This window comes from Pristis pectinata, chromosome 17 (genome assembly GCF_009764475.1).
Source record: "Pristis pectinata isolate sPriPec2 chromosome 17, sPriPec2.1.pri, whole genome shotgun sequence".
In the NCBI taxonomy this organism is placed as follows: domain Eukaryota; kingdom Metazoa; phylum Chordata; class Chondrichthyes; order Rhinopristiformes; family Pristidae; genus Pristis; species Pristis pectinata.
The window spans coordinates 37,479,392-37,495,914 of NC_067421.1; the positions used below are offsets into that span (position 1 = coordinate 37,479,392).

Sequence of the window (16,523 nt, forward strand, 5' to 3'; positions counted from 1 at the left end):
TTTGCACATCCCAGTGCCATTTTTGTCCTTTAAGCTTACTTCAGTGATAGCCACACTTTGTCTCGACTTCCTGACTCTTGTAAGAAAAGTGCACCGTGTAATTACTCCAGAATTATCTCCGATTAATACCGCAATGACAGCCAATTAAGTTGAATTAAATTAAGCAGAAAAACAACAGGACATGTATGCACTGAAGACAGCCAGCAAGCATTTCTAATTTTCTGTAAATGCAATGTCAACAAGAATACATTTAACAAGAGCATGCTGACAAAGCAGAAAACATTATACGTGGAAGTGGCCAAGAGAAATGACAGATGCTTTTAACAAAACTGGTTAAGGACTAGGAAGAATGGAAGGTTATATATGGATGGGATTGAATGAAGTGTAAACAAGGATAGACTCCAAAAGGTAATGAAAGCTCTCAAACTAATGATCTTTCTTCACAAAATCCTAAAACACCATTTTGATGTGTAAGGCACTGTAGCTAACACTCATCCCAAGACATGTACTTACCAATGAGGGCTGTTAGATAGTGACCTGCATGAGGTTGCCAGTTGTACCAGCAAAATTCCTGTCATAGATTAAATCAAAATATCCTACTCTGTACCATGTGGCACACTTGCCTAATACATGCTTTAAGTTGCCCCCACTCCCAAAGAGCAATGTGTGTTTTCTAGCCAAATGCTCAATGGTACCACTATAGAGATCTTATAATGGAATATATTTAATCAATTGTAGCAATTGCTTACAGGGTGAAACAGCTTTGCATAAACAGATGATTGAAAAAGATTAAGCAGATAAAAGTTTTTTTTATTTTAAAACATATTTCCAACAACTTTGAACAAAATATTGATCAGTTCATTGTCAATTTACTAGACAACTCAAAACAATTAATCCAGCAACTCTACAGCTAGAATAATCCAGCAAATCATCCACCATTTTGTTTGCACAAACTCAAAACTGCAATCATAAATAAGATGGCCACCAATAAAAGGCCAAAAGGATTTCAGGAGAAGCTTCCTTTCAGTAGTTAAGGCAAATAGCATTGATGCATTTGTGGGAAAGTTATTTCAACACACAAGGGGAAAGAGTACATTGCTTGGGTTACGTGAAGGACGATTCAAGGAGATCTGTGTGGAACATAAACAGTGGCTGGCCAATTGTGCCACAAGACATTTTTCTTTTGAAAAAACTATTAAGTAAACTTGGAGCTTACAAAAGTGGATTTAGAAATGCAAGCCTAAAACTGGAAAGGGAACTAGTTTCACCTGCAGTGCTATACAAGATTACCTTGCACTCACTAGTAACTTTCAGTTCTCCTTTTTATTCCCACTGCATTTACACTAGTGGTCATACTCAGCCTATGTGGCAGAACATTAACTTACTTAACTTGTGCCACAGGAGGAAATTTCAGCAGTAGGTGGAATGGAAAGTACTTTAAATGGCCGGCTTATTTCCTGCAGTTGCATCCACTCTTTTCAGATAATTGTTCTACAGAATACACTTTCATTTTATTTTAAAAGAAACAAGCTAAAGGACAAAAAAAAATGCAAATGGAGTTTACAACTTTTGGGATGGAGAATCTGACATGCAGACCACTTTAAAAAGTATATTTCCAGTACTTTGATTGCTAGTTCAGAACTTGTTACTGAAAATTAAAGCAAAAGTATTCAGTTGAACATGTGCATTTTTACTTGCACAAAACTGTTTTAAATATACTTCCATTTTGTTAGAAACTTAAAGTATAGAAAAGATCAGTACAATTGATTTTCACTGTACAAACCATGACTCCAGACAGAATAAAGTAAATTGTCAGTTGCAAACAATGCAACAATTTCTTACTGGCCTCACTTCCCCAAATAGTCTTATTTAAATAAACCTACAGTTCATCATGTTTGAATGGCTCAGCACTCGGCTTGATGAAGACACCTTCCATTACTGTCCAGTAATTGTCGATATTGGGGCTAAATGTGCCGTGAACTTCAAGCTGACCCCTGATTGGATGACCATACTGCTCTCCTGTTATTGTTAGAAAGGCCTGGGTTCCTACGTGCTTGAAGCGAACATCGTCATCACGCTCCCAACTTGTTCCACTGCACTGTACAGTCCAAACGTCCAAGTCGTCTCCTTCTCCATTTTCACCAAAAGCACTTACTTCCTACATGATAAAGTGATGCAAGATTAGCACTAGAACGATCACACCAACACTTAAGTAAATACCAGCACCATTACTAGCATAGGTAAAACTAGTACCAAACACAAGGTCTCATCTTTTGGATGAAATATTAAACTGAGATCAGTTTCTCCTTCACATGCCTCCTACCAATCTTGGAGAACACATTTCACTCATCACCAAAACACATGTTCCTTGTTTCTTAGCTGTTCATGAGAGCTTATAATGTGCAAACTCACTGTCAGATTTCTTAAACTACATCTGAAAATACAATGTAAAACATTTCATTTTTCCAGAACATTTTGGGGACATCCCAATACTGAGAAGTGGTGGTATACAAATGCATGGCTTTATTTCCATTTACTTCAGTGCATTTCCCTGATCTGCAAAAGATGATAACCTAACATAATAAATAAGAACATTGTTTCACAATAGAAAGGACCTGTAAAAGACACAAACCAAGAACAAAAATACAAAAAAAATCAGGACCAAAACAAAAGGGCCATAAAATTCCTGATGCAATAATAAGGGCATGTTGCATCCCACCTGAAACTCTCATAAAAAGACATCACACTAAATGTGAGAAGATGATTTAAAAAGGTACAAGGTACTGGGAAGAGAAAGTAATTTGCAACAATTATCCATTTTATCACTACAATAAAACAAATCTTTATATATCACACAATATTTTACCTAAGCATTCTCTATGGTTGGCCATGCAATCATTTCAGCTATCACACTACAAGTGTTAAACAACGTATTTCAGCTCTCTACACGCATAACAAACAAAATTTTGAAGTGGATGTACACCATTCAGCCTACAAGGTCTCCACTATCCAAAAATATCCTTATCCTCATTTTCAGCCTTGTAGGTTAGAGCACCTAGTCTACGTACAAGTACTTCTTAAACACAATGAGTGTTCTTTCCCCACTATTCTTTCAAGCAGAGTTCCAAACCCACACCTTCCCTTTGGTGGGGACAAAATCCTCACCTGAACACCTCTGCTTTCAATCTGTGCTTCCTGGTTGTTAAACAGTTCAGGAAAATAAAGTAGATAGTTAGGACCCCGAGAACTTTGATTTTATAATACTCAGTAAAACCTCAACAAAAACAACCCAGCTGAAGTGAACAATTGCTCTAACTAAATTCTCCAGTCTTGGCTACATCCTAGTTGATCTTCTCTGTACCTTCTCCAACATATCCTTCCCATCATTGCTGAACGGAAGTGCACACTGTACCCTAACCTCTAGTGTATGTTACATTCATGTATGGGCATCACTGGCAAGGCCAGCATTTAATTCCCATCCTGACTTCCCTTGTGAAGGTTATGGTCTTGATCCACAGCAGCCTCCATATAATCCTTCTGCATCTGTGCCAGTAAGAAGGGAATTCCAGAATTTTGACCTAATGCCAATAAAGACAACATATTTTAAACTCAGGATGCATAGCACCTGACTTGGGAAAGCACCTATAGATGGTGGCATCCCCTTGTGCTTCTGCCTTTATCCTTCCGGGTTGTTCAACCCACATCTGGGGGACTCCAATTAAGGTGTCCTGGCGAGTTATTACAGGAATTTTTTTTTTTTTTTTGCAAGAAGTGTACCACTATGGGAGGGAATGGCAAACAAACTGGCCATTTTCTCGAGGATGCTGATGAGCTTCTTAACTTGGAGCTGTACCCATTCAGGTAAGTGGGGAGCATTCCATCATATTCTTGATTTCTTGAGTGAAAAGGCTGCAGGTCAGTAGTCAAATTACTGACTACGGGATACCAACCTCCAGCCTGCACTTGCAGCTGTAATCCTTAGTCTGGTCCAGTTAAGCTTCTGGTCAATATTGACCAAGAATGATGATGATGATAGTAGGTTTAGGAAATATCAAGGGGTGTTCAGTTAGACTCTTTTACTGAAGATTATTACCTGGCACATGTAGCACAAATGTTTCTTGCCATTAATTCACATTACCCATGTGGGATTACAATGTCCTCACAATATTGCAATTCCCTCTTTTTTCCACTGTACCTTGGTACATGCGACAGTAATAAACCAATTTACAATTTAAGTAAAAGGGCAGAAATTGTTTCTAAATATTCCTAGATGCAAAGTGCTCCTGAAATGAAGGAAGGAAAAAAGGAGGGAAGTGGTAATAATGATAAAGAAGAATAATGCAGTGGTAGAAAGAATATCCCGGAATGCTCAAGGTCAGAATCTGTTTAGATTCAAATATAGATACAATAACACTACTGGAACTATTCTACAGGCCAACAACCAATGGGAAGGATCTGAAAGAACACACAAGTTACAAAGGTATGCAAAAAAGACAGGAGTGAAATGGAGCATTTCAATTATCCAAATGTAGACCAAGACAGCAGTAACAATAAGAGGCAAAGGCAAGGAGTTTCTGAAATGTATTCAGGAGAACTTTGTTCATGTTTTTGGCCCAATGAGGAAGGCTGCATTGCTGGACGTGGTTCTGGGAAATGTGCCAGTCTGAGTATCCAGTGCAGGAATATCTAGGAAACAGCAATTATCGAATAACTATTTAGAATGACTATGGAAAAAGATACAAACCACTCCAGAAGGGCCAATTTTAATGGTATGAGAACAGATATGGCCTAGGTAAACCAGAATCAAAAGTTTGGCAAGCAAAACTGTAATTAACAATGGGAGACGTCAAAGGGGAAGATGCTTCAGCCACGGCCTAGTTACCAAAATATTTAAGATACAGAATGAAAATTCACTTTTATGGAATTTATGTAAAAAATGCAGGGCATACTGTATCAAAGTTATTCAATAACTAAAAATAAAATTAATTGAAAACATGTTAATAGACCAAGGTCTACTTAAAATGCCAAATACGAACCGCTGAATTTACAGGTGTGACTGGCATAGGATCAGAGAAATGAACTCCCAGTGCAATGCTGGGAAATCCAGCCAATGGCTCTGCCGTTGCACTCTATATGGACCCCAGCAATGGGGCAAGGTAACAAATAGGCTGGCATCCATCACTCAGCTAATCGCAAGCTTATAGCAGTCCCATACACATTCAGGATTTACTTATCCGAAAGCTGCTAAATGCCAGCAGTTCGTGTGGTCTCAACATCACTGTGTAGGTTTCTAGCATTTTTGTTATCTGGCTGACAATTTTGGTAACATAATAGACACTCCACTTCAAAGTAATTCATTAAAGCAGAAGTGTTTGAGAAGTGTTAATGTGCATACAAGTGCAAACCTTTGTGATAAGCCTGGTATGGAGGCTCCAATCAGCTTCTTCCCCTCCGCGATCAGATTTGTGAATGGTCCACGAACACTACCTCATTATTCCTCTTTTGCACTATTTATATTTGTAACTTTAAATAATTTTTATGTCTTTGTCTTGCACTGTACTGCTGCCACAAAACAAGTCTCACAACACGTCAGTGATAATAACCTGATCCTGAAACTTTAAAAAAAGGACTCATTGAGATCAAAGCACAAAATGATCATTCATGAATAGGCATTAGCAACACTGAAAGATTAAGTGCTGAAACCATACCCCAATGTTAAAAGTAATGCAAGATATCTGGCACTCTGGGGTTTCCTGGATCAAAGCAACTGAGATAGCAACAAGGTTCAGCTACATATTTCCATTTATAACATGGGATTCAGTGGGGGGAAAAAAAGGATTAGTTACAGAACACAACCCCTCCATAATGTGAAGGAGAGAGAGCAGGTTGCATGGAAATAAGGGGAATGGATTTTCTCCGAGTCAGCAAATGGCCTCCCACATTGCAAGAAGATATAATGAATATGTTAATGAATATGATGATGTGTTAATGAGTCCACGGGACAGTTTCCAAATTTACCAAGAACAAAACTGAATTATAGTTATTTGTGTGGAAGATGGTAATAGGCTTCAGAGATATAAACAGACTGGTGGGATGAGTGGATTGGTAGCAGATGAAATTTAATTCTAAGAAATGTAAGGTGTTATATTTTGCTAAGAAGATTAAGCAGCACTTTCAACCAGTGCACAATTCTCAAAGGGGTACAAGAACTGCAATCTTGCGATGTAGATGCATAGTTCATAGAAAGTGTCAGAGCACATTGAAAAAGTAGCCAAAGAAAACATAGCATATCCCAGGTTTTATAAATCAAGGGCAAAGGGTACGAGAGCAGAGCAGGAATGATAAACTTTTATAAAACACTGGTGCAACTCCAGCTGGAGTTCCTGTACTGCTTCTTTGCACTGTTCTTAAGTGAGGTGCCAAGACCTTAGAGGATACAGAAGAGTGTCACTTAAGTTATTCAATGGATGAGATTCACTAGATCCATTTATAGATGGAGAAGCAGGGGTTACTTCCCTGGAATAGAGGATATTCCAAAGGAATCTGATATATTTAAAATCACAATAAATATAGACAGTTGATAGAGGGAAAACTGTTCCCATTTGTGAAGGAATCAAGTCCTAGGGGACACAGAATGAAAGTGAACATGGGGAAATTATTTTTATGCAATGGTTAGACTCTGGGATGTTCTGCTAAGGGCAGTAGCAAGGGCAGACTTTGTTGCAACATTTAGAAGGGGAAGAGACTAGTTGTAATGTTCTTTTAAAGAATCATGACCTCTTTCCTACGACTGTTCAGGCCTTGGTGCAGACAAACAGCCTCCACATTATCAATGAAGTTGCAAATGGAACTGAATTGCAAACGTCTCCACTTTGCCAAAGGAGCAAGAACACTCAATGATGAGGCTGAAGATGGCCATCTTCAAGGCACTGCCAGAGGAACTCCAGAAACAATGCCTTGGTGCTGAACTGACTGCCAATACCCACAAAAATCTTTTGCGTTAGCTATGACTCCAGCCACTTGAGTTTTCCATTTAATGCCCTTTGACTTCAGCTTTGCCACAAACTCTTTGACCACTGAGATGTATGCTGTTGACATCAATGGTAGTCACTTCCAAATCAGCTCTGGGAATACGATGTTCTTGTCCACGTTTGACTTCTGTGACATGAGCCAAGTGCTATGGAGAATCCAAACTAAGCAACAAGCAGGATATTGTTAAGTGACCACATCAAGTGACCTTGGCTGACAATTGGAAGATGATGATGAACAGTCATTAGTTGTACTGTACATCCAAATATGTTCTTCTACTCCTTTTAGAAAAATGCTCTGATGTGATTTGTCAGGTAGATGCCAGTGTTTTAGCTGTACTGGAACAGCTTAGCTAGAAACATTAGTTTTACTCTATGCCTTGGGTAATAACAAAAACTATCCTCTTTTTCACCTTATCAACCATTCTGGCAGCTCATGCATCAATGGACATGCAGTCCAAGGTACTTATCCTTCTAACTCTTATTAGTATTCCTGCATTTATCCTGAATTCCCTTGTTTCTTCTGCTCTCCCCAAACACTTTACCTCACACTCATTCAATGCCTTTTGCCCCTTTTCTGCCCACCTGACCCACCTATTCCTCCTACACTTTACAGCTTTCTCTTGATCAATCACATTATTAATTTTTGTATCACTGAAAATTCCTTAATCATGACCCCTGCACTTAAGCCCAAATCAGAAGCACATAATTGTAATAAGAGGTTATACCTGGTTTCCAGAGAGTGGTGATACAAAGTGGTGACTGTGCAGGTTTCTTCCAGTGTTGACATGTGTCAGTCGTATTGATTGCCCACATTTGATTGGTATTCCTCGCTGACAACCCTGGCCTGGTTTTCCTCTCACTGTCCAGTAGCTGTTGCTGTCATCTGAAGCACTCACACCAGTCACAGACTGCTGACCACTTCCTTTTGAGAAATAATAGAGATTATACCATAAAGTAATCCCAACGCAATTTTAAGATCAAAAGTGCTAGGAAACAATTGCTATTCAAAATGCATAAAGTTATGTTGCCACTTTAAGATAGCTTTGCAAATAAAGATTATTCTATATTCTCTGCAATCTATTTCCTGACCATCACATGTGAGGTTTACTGATAACTGAGGTGGGGAAAGGACATGAAAAAAAAAATCAAATAAAACTCAATGATCTCTTCATCCAATATTCATACGGGGTTAATTCACCATAGGGAAAGCAGTGAACCAAAACTTTCCCTTTAGACTACACGTGTTGAGCAATAAAAGGAGACAATATAAAACTAAACACTACAATTGCACTAGAACTATGCACAGGACATCCACCAGGATGTTGCATGTGATGGAACATTTCAACTGCAGAGAGAATAGATAAGCTGGCTGAAGGAGGGACCCGATTGAAGTTTACGAAATGATCAGGGTCTTAGGTAAGTTGGAGAGGGAAACCTTTCCCCTTAGAAGAGGTGACTAAAATGAGAGGGCACATATTTAATGCAAAAGGTAGGAAGTTTAAAGGGGACTTGAAGAGATTTTTCACCCAGGTGATTTGAATCTCTGATGCACTGTCTCAAGAGGTTGTGAAGCAGGTACTCTCACAACATTCAAGTGCTCACAATGTACTACTTAAAATGCCATGGCATTGAAGGCCACAGGCCAACTGCTAGAAAATGGAGTTTGTATAGAGGTACTTGATAGTTCTATGGGCCAAAGGACCTGCTTCTATCCTATATGACTCTATAAATCACTTATGACTGAAAATGGAATAGGCTATGCAGCCACGAGTCTGGGATAAAACTACAAGTTCTTGTATCAAATGAAACAGAATGCACTACTCATGGCTTTAGCAAGGAAGGGACTCCTACTGCAAGTCATCGTGGGATAGCTGAAATGTGCAAGATCAGAAGTCTGGAATATATAATGGGACCCAGGAAGAGTTTACAGGCACAAGGACAATGACAAAAGTTATTTGGAGTGAAGCACAAAAGGGTCATACCATGGATTTCGAAAACTCTACAAATAATCACAGAAGAGGCCTTGAGGAAATGTGGGGGGGACAGCAGGTTGCAGGGTCAGGGAGGACCAGGAGAGATCTCTGGAGTCCAAAAGCTTTGAAGGTACAGTTAGAAAACTGGGTGAAGGGCTAGGTAGATGAAAAACAGCCTTCCATTTGCTCTCGGGACAAATGGGAACTGAAAACATTGAGAAGGGCAATGGGGCTACAAAGCAATATACATCACTGTATACAGTAAATACTTCAATCGTAAAAAGTTACTCATCACATTAAATACATTTCAGCACCAAGGTGTGGAAACAAAAATCGAAATACTGGCTAGTAACATTTTCTCCACGTTAATTAACCATGTAATAAGTGATAAGGCTAACTTTTCCAAATGGTATTAACATCAAGATATACCATGACTAAATGAAACTAGAATAATCTTGCAAAGCTGCAGCTGTTTCTATTTTTAGATGGAAAAAAACTAAAATCAGAAAACAAATGGTTGGTTAACTATTGCTGCTCAGAGTTGAAAGTTTCATTTTACTGGTACCAGCAGGAAGCTGGTAAGTGGCAAGGTGGTGGTTAAATTACTAATATACAGGTCTGTTCTAATAATCCAGGGATCCGAGTCCAAATCACTCCATAACAGCTGTAGATTTTTTTTAAAAAATACTACAGAAATTAAAATTTATAACTCATGTCAGTTGATAATGACTGAGTTTATAAAAAAAAATTTTGCAACTTGGAATCTTTGCAACAAACTCTTAATTACTGCTATCTTGGGTCAGGCACCTGCACCCTCTGAAAACTTCCAAGAAGCAGACCTTCCTGCTTATTTGAATTCTTTTCATTTGAATCAGTACATGGTGTCCTGAACAGATTCTGTGTCACCACTACAGGGCTTGCCTGCAGCAAAGGAACAAATTAAAGCAGCAAGAACCAAGTGTTCTTTTGTTCACAACATAGGTCATATTGTCATCCACACCATTCCTGCCTTGATAAAAAAAATCAAATGAAATTCCCAAATGTCGTCAGGTGGAAGACATACCTCAAAATTTGTCCCCAATCAATAACACAGAGACTAGATTATTGTCAGTGCATTGTAGTTTCCCCACGAAATTCTTGCCACAGCACTCAGAGGCAGAATACTGCAACTCAACTATACAGCATACATGGAATTGCCAAACAGGGATGAATTTCTATGCACGGTTTAGGCAAACATCTTGTTAACCGCTCAGTTTTGCTCTTTATTTGAAGTGTGGAAATGCAGCAGATTCACAGGACACCCCCAACCGCTCAGAACCACACTGTTTGACCTTGACTGGTACAAGATGCCCACCTATCATCTGATTCATCGCTTTTTCTCTCTTCTACCTTCAAGATGATATGGGAGCTTGAAAGCCCAGACAAAAAGACACAAGAACAGATTCTTCCCAACTGCTAACAGACTTCTGATCCAATCACCTCTTTCACACCCCCTTCCTGCTGGTGCTGCCATGTTCTCAGACTCTTAACTCTACCTGTTATTTTGTTATTGTCACTTTAGCATTTCTTTTTGCACAACTTCAAATTGCACTGCAATCTCATTATGACCTTACACCTTATTGTCCACCTGCACTTTCTTTCTCTGTAGCTGAGACACTCTATTTTGCATTCTGTATTACCTTGTACTACCTTAATGCACTGTGTAATGAATTAATCTGTACGAACAGTATACAAAACAAGTTCTTCCACTGTACCTCAGTACAAGTGACAATAATAAATCAATTCCAATTTCTACACCATTCTGTTGTTTCACTCTTGGCACTGTACTTATTACCACCATGTATACTGTTTACTCTGTAAGCTTTACATGAGGAATTTCATTGCACCTTGTACACTTATCATACAACATCAAGGGTGACCAACAGCAATAAGGATGGCAGCAACAAGGAAGATGAACCATACACATCTCCCGTTTGACTCCCTACCTACCACGACTGAAGCTATCACAGATGAACTAGAACCAGCATTTCAAGGGAAGGGAATCTAGTACTGACCACCGTGGTCCCAGAAGTTTGAAGGACCAAGGGCTTGTAGGGAGGAATACAAATATCAGCATTCTCAGTGCCAGACTATTTGGAAGGAATGGGGCACAGTCTGACATTGACCTCAGTATCTCAGCAGGTTGTCTTTTTTTGCAACATTGGACACGATACACCAATATTTTTATTTTGAGGGGCTGCAGCAACTTCAGTGCACTAGAATTTTGGCTGGAGGACCTAGCATTGATGTTATTGTCCTAGATTCGGGCAGATGGGAGGGAGGGAGCTGGTTTCTGCCACTGCCCAAGGACTGGAGAAAATGTTAACCTTCAATGCCATAGGATTTGGGAGGGATTTTTTGAGAGTGGGGGGGTGAGGAAAAAGGCGAGTTTCAATCAGGTATCAACCTCAGTACCCCAGGATTTAGGATTTCAGGAAGGAAGGGGTGCCATTGACCTCAGTGTCCCAGGATGTTTTGGGGGGGGGGGTTGGCATCGACAGTGGCCAAGAATGTGGAGGGGAGGGGGTCTGGCATTGACCTCAGTGCCCCAGGATGTTGAAAGGAGTGGGGAGGGGGGGGATTCTGGCGTTGACCTCAGTGCCCCAGAATGTTGAAAGGGGGGGGGGGTCTGGCATTGACCTGAGTGCCCCAGGATGTTGAAGGGGTGGGGTCTGGCATTGACCTCAGTGCCCCAGGATGTTGGGGGGGGGGGGGCAGGACTAGCGTTGACCTCAGTGCCCCAGAATGTTGAGGGGGGATCTGGCGTTGACCTCAGTGCCCCAGAATGTTGAGGTGGGGGGGGGGTCTGGCCTCGACCTCAGTGCCCCAGAATGTTGAAGGGGGGTGGGGGGTTCTGGCGTTGACCTCAGTGCCCCAGAATGTTGAGGTGGGGGGGAAGGGTCTGGCGTTAACCTCAGTGCCTCAGAATGTTGAGGGGGGGGGGGTCTGTCGTTGACCTCAGTAGATCAGGAAAGGGGTCTCCCAGTGCCCCAGGAGATGCCGTGAGGTTTAGTACCGTCTGGGGGCAAGCCGTGTCCCCAGCACCGGCCCACCCGGAGGAGCAGCTATTCGCCTGCAGCAGGCATCACCAGGGAGGAGGGAAAGACGCGCGCCGCTTACCCGAGCCGTACTTCACGTCGTGCGAGTGCAGCCGCACGTTGTGCCGGTTGTTGAGCAGCTTCACCACCGAGCCGCAGGTGACGTACGGCTGCTCGGAGGCGGCGGCGAGCAGCGCGCACAGGACCAACCCCAGCGCGGAGCTCCGAGCTCGGGCTCCCAGCCTCGCCATGGCGCGGGCAACTGGCCGTTGCCCCGGCCGCCTCCCGCGCCTTCCCCGCCCTCCCTCCCGCAGCCAATCAACTGCCCGCTGCCCCGGCCACCTCCCGCCCTCCCTCCCACCGGCAGCCAATCAACTGCCCGCTGCCCCGGCCACCTCCCGCCCTCCCTCACCACGGTAGCCAATCAACGGCTGCCACCACCCGCCCGCCGTGCGCAATCTCAACCGTCCTCGCAGGCCAGCACATGCGATTGGCCAATACCCCCCACCCGCCCCGGAGCAAACCCCACCTTCTGGTGACGATATCCATTTCTATTGGCTAAGACGGACATCAATGACACACGGACGAAAGGCGTGCTCCTCGCTGATTGGGCTGTCACGAAAAAGGCGGGATCGTTGGCCGATGTCATTCAAATCGGCGGGGGAACCCTGCGCTGGGCACACGTCGACCTTCTCCATTGGACGAAGGGGCGTTGAGGGTGTTTGATTGGCCAAGGAGGGAACCAATGGTCTGAGAGATTTGAGTTTACCTGCAGGAAAGGTGCGTCAGCCTGGTCGTCGGTGGGAGAGCAGAACTTGGCAGATGTAGGAAACCCGCAATAAAAACAGAACCTGCAAGAAATGCTCTGCAGGTTAGGTCGAGTCAAATTTACTGTAGCATCCACAAGGTGCAAGTGCAATGGAAAAATTGCTTGCAGCATCATCACAGGTATATTGATTTATACAACACAGCATAAATTATGCAAGGCAGTGAAAGAAAACTGCAAAACAAGACATTGGTGCAAAAATACAATCAGATGCAAGTCCGTGGCAGTGCAAGAGGTGGTCCGCAGTGTTTCATTGCTGTGGTGGGGTTAGGGTTGTGCAGGTTGGTTCAAGAACCTGACGGTTGTAAGGAAAGCAGCTGTTCCTGAACCTGGTGGTGTGGGACTTCAGGCTTCTGTACCTCCTGCCCGACGGTAGCAGCGGGAAGAGGACGTGGCCTGGTTAGTGGGGATCCTAGATGATAGATGCAGCCTTCTTGAGGCAGCGCCTCCTGTAGATTCCATCAGTGATGGGAAGGGCTGTGCCCATGATGGACCGGGGCTGTGTCTACTACTCTCTGCAGCTTCTTGCATTGCTGTGTGTTGGAATTACAATACCAGGCCATGATGCAATCAGTCAGGATACTTTCTACACTACGTCTGTACCAGTCAGGCAGCATTTATGGAGAACACACAAAAAAAAAGAAAACCTAGGTCTTTTTGGGTAGTGCTAGGATGGAACAGGACTCCCATCTAAGCTCGTCCCATTTGCCCGTGTTTGGCCCATATCCCTCTAAACCTTTCCTATCCAGGTATCTTTTAAATGTTGTTAATGTACCTGCCACAACCACTTCCTCTGGCAGCTCATTCCATATACAGGCCACCCTTCAGGGAAAAAGTTACCCCTCAGGTTCCTATTAAATCTCTCCCCTCTCACCATAAACCTATGCCCTCTAGTTCTTGATTCTCCAACCCTGGGAAAAAGATTGTGCACATTCACCCTATCTATGCCCCTCATGATGTTCTACACCTCTATAAGATCATCCCTCAGTCTCCTACTCTCCAATGAATAAAGTCCCAACCTGCTCAACCTCTCTCCATAACTCAATTCCTCGAGTCCCAACAACATCTTAGTAAATTTTCTCTATGGCACATTTCCTTTTGCAGGGTGACCAAAACTAAATACAATATTCCAAATGTAGCCTCACTGATGTCTTGTACAGGTCTAGGGGATTTGTTGGCCTTTAGCCCCAGAAGTTTGCCTAGCACATAGATATTGTTTTAAGTTGCTCCATCCCTTTTAATATTAGTTTCAGACTTATGTTTATTACCCTCAAACTGTATTTGACATTCCACCATGCTGGTGGAGGCATGTTATCTCAGAGTTATTGCCTCACAGCCCCAGAGACCCAGGTTCAATCCTGACCTCAGGTGCTGTCTGTGTGGAATTTGCACGGTCTCCCTGTGACCACGTGGGTTTCCTCTGGGTGCTCTGGTTTCCTCCCATATCCCAAGCACATACAAGTTTGTAGGTTAATTGGTCATTATAAATTGCCCCTCATGTGTAGGTGAGTGGTAGGATCTGGGAAGAGTTGAGAATGGGATTAACGTAGGATTAATGTAAATGGGTGGTTGATGGTCATCGCAGACTCAGTGGAGCGAAGGGCCTGTTTCTGTGCTCTATCCCTCAATGATTCTTTAAGGGACCATTAGTTAATTCTGTGGATGGGGCTTGCTCAGGCCCAATCTTGCGATGCCAGTTGAACCCAGCAAGACCCCCCCACTGTGCTGGAACTTCCAACCGCCTCACCGCCATCTTAACTGCATAGAAAGCATCCTATCTGGATGCATCACGGCTTGGTACAGCAACTGCTCTGCCCAGGACTGCAAGAAACTGCAGAGAGTTGTGGACACAGCCCAGTGCATCACGGACACCAGCCTCCCCTCCTTGAACTCTGTCTTTACCTCTCGGTGTCTTGGTGAAGCAGCCAGCATAATCAAAGACCCCACCCACCCGGGTCATTCTCTCTTCTCTCCTCGTCCATCAGGTAGAAGATACAAGAGCCTGAGGTCACGTACCACCAGACTTAAGGACAGCTTCTATCCCACTGTGATTAGACTATTGAATGATTCCCTTGTACGATGAGATGGACTCTGACCTCACAGTCTACCTTGTTGTGACCTTCCACCTTATTGCACTGCACTTTCTCTGTAGCTGTGACACTTTACTCTGTACTGTTATTGTTTTTATCTGTACTACATCAATGCACTCTGTACTAACCCAATGTAACTGCACTGTGTAATGAACTGATCTGTACAATCGGTATGCAAGACAAGTTTTTCACTGTACCTCGGTACAAGTGACAATAATAAACCAATACCAATACCAAGAAGACTGTATGCCTGGTCCTACTTGAGGTAGGAGTTGGTTTAACAGGCCAGTGACAGGCAAGCTTGGGCAGCTCGTTGGTCGGCTGAATATCCAGGCCATTGTTTCTGGATTTTCTAACTCAAAAGCTTGAGTGAGCATGATGACAATGGAGCTGAAATTGGAACATTTACACTCTTTAAATGGAGATTGCAAACATTGGCATTTGATGGATTTTTTTTGCTGTTCAGCAACTGGAATGTAGAAAATGGAGGCCAAGCAATCTACGGCTGCTCCTAGAAATGGCGTGTCTTTACTTGAAGTCACATTGAGGCTGTAAGGTCCTGCAGGCACACCAGATTCCCTGATGGAAGGAGAAAGATGTCAGATGGAGATATCAATAAGGTATGGCTAGATACTGCCACAGATGTTCATAGCAGGACTCTGGTTCTGGACCTACCAATGGAAACCTCAGTAGTGCTTGAGGCCCAGGAAAATAGCCCATCTGGGGTGCTGGTGTTTGGTGATGGCGGCAGCTGGCAGGGACCTGACGAAGGCTTGGGTGACTGGATAGCAATCAGCAGCACGTGAAAAGGGTTGGGGCCTCAATTGAGGAGATGGGAGTTTGGTGATTGCGGGGTGGGTGGGGGTGTTGCTGCAGAGGGTGCTTGAATGGAGAGTGGGAAAGGATACAGCAGGATAAAGCTCAGTTGCAGATACGGGCAGAGAAATGGCAGATGAAGTTTAACCCAAATGTGAAGTGTTGCATTTTGGAAGTTCAAATGTAAAGCGGCAGTACACTGTTAATGGCAAGGCCCTTAATAGTATTGATGAGCAGAGGGACCTTGGAGTCCAGGTTCATAGCTCCTTGAAAGTAGCTACACAGGTTGACAGGGTGGTAAAGAAGGCATATGGCATACTTACCTTTATTAGTTGAGGCACTGAGTTCAAGAGTCAGGAAGTTGCAGCTTTCTAAAACTCTAGTTAGGCTGCATCTGGAGTATTGCATTCTGTTCTGTTTGCCCCATTATAGGAAAGATGTGGAGGCTTTGGAGAGGGTGCAGAAGAGGTCTACCAGGATGCTGCCTGGATTAGAGGGCATGTGCTATAAGGGGAGGTTGGACAAACTTGGGTTGTTTTCTCTGGAGCGGTGAACGCTGAGGGGAGACCTGATGGAGAATATGAAATTATGAGAGGCATAGATAGACAGTTGGTACCTTTCTCCCAGGGTCGAAATGTCTAACACCAGAGGGCATGAATTTAAGGTGAGAGGGGGTAAGTTCAAAGGAGATGTGCGGGGCAAGTTTTTTA

General features: G+C 43.0%; 1 protein-coding gene across 1 annotated transcript; it reads right to left on the reverse strand.

The window, feature by feature from the left end:
• Nucleotides 1-789: 789 nt before the first annotated feature.
• sdf2l1 (stromal cell-derived factor 2-like 1) lies at nt 790-12,391 on the reverse strand. The gene is made up of 3 exons (XM_052032103.1): nt 12,164-12,391; nt 7,757-7,953; nt 790-2,158 (listed from the first exon to the last, which is right to left on the reverse strand). Exons 1-3 carry the CDS (start codon nt 12,330-12,332, stop codon nt 1,880-1,882), a joined length of 645 nt encoding a protein of 214 aa, XP_051888063.1. The 5' UTR covers nt 12,333-12,391; the 3' UTR covers nt 790-1,879.
• Between the last annotated feature and the right edge of the window lie 4,132 nt (nt 12,392-16,523).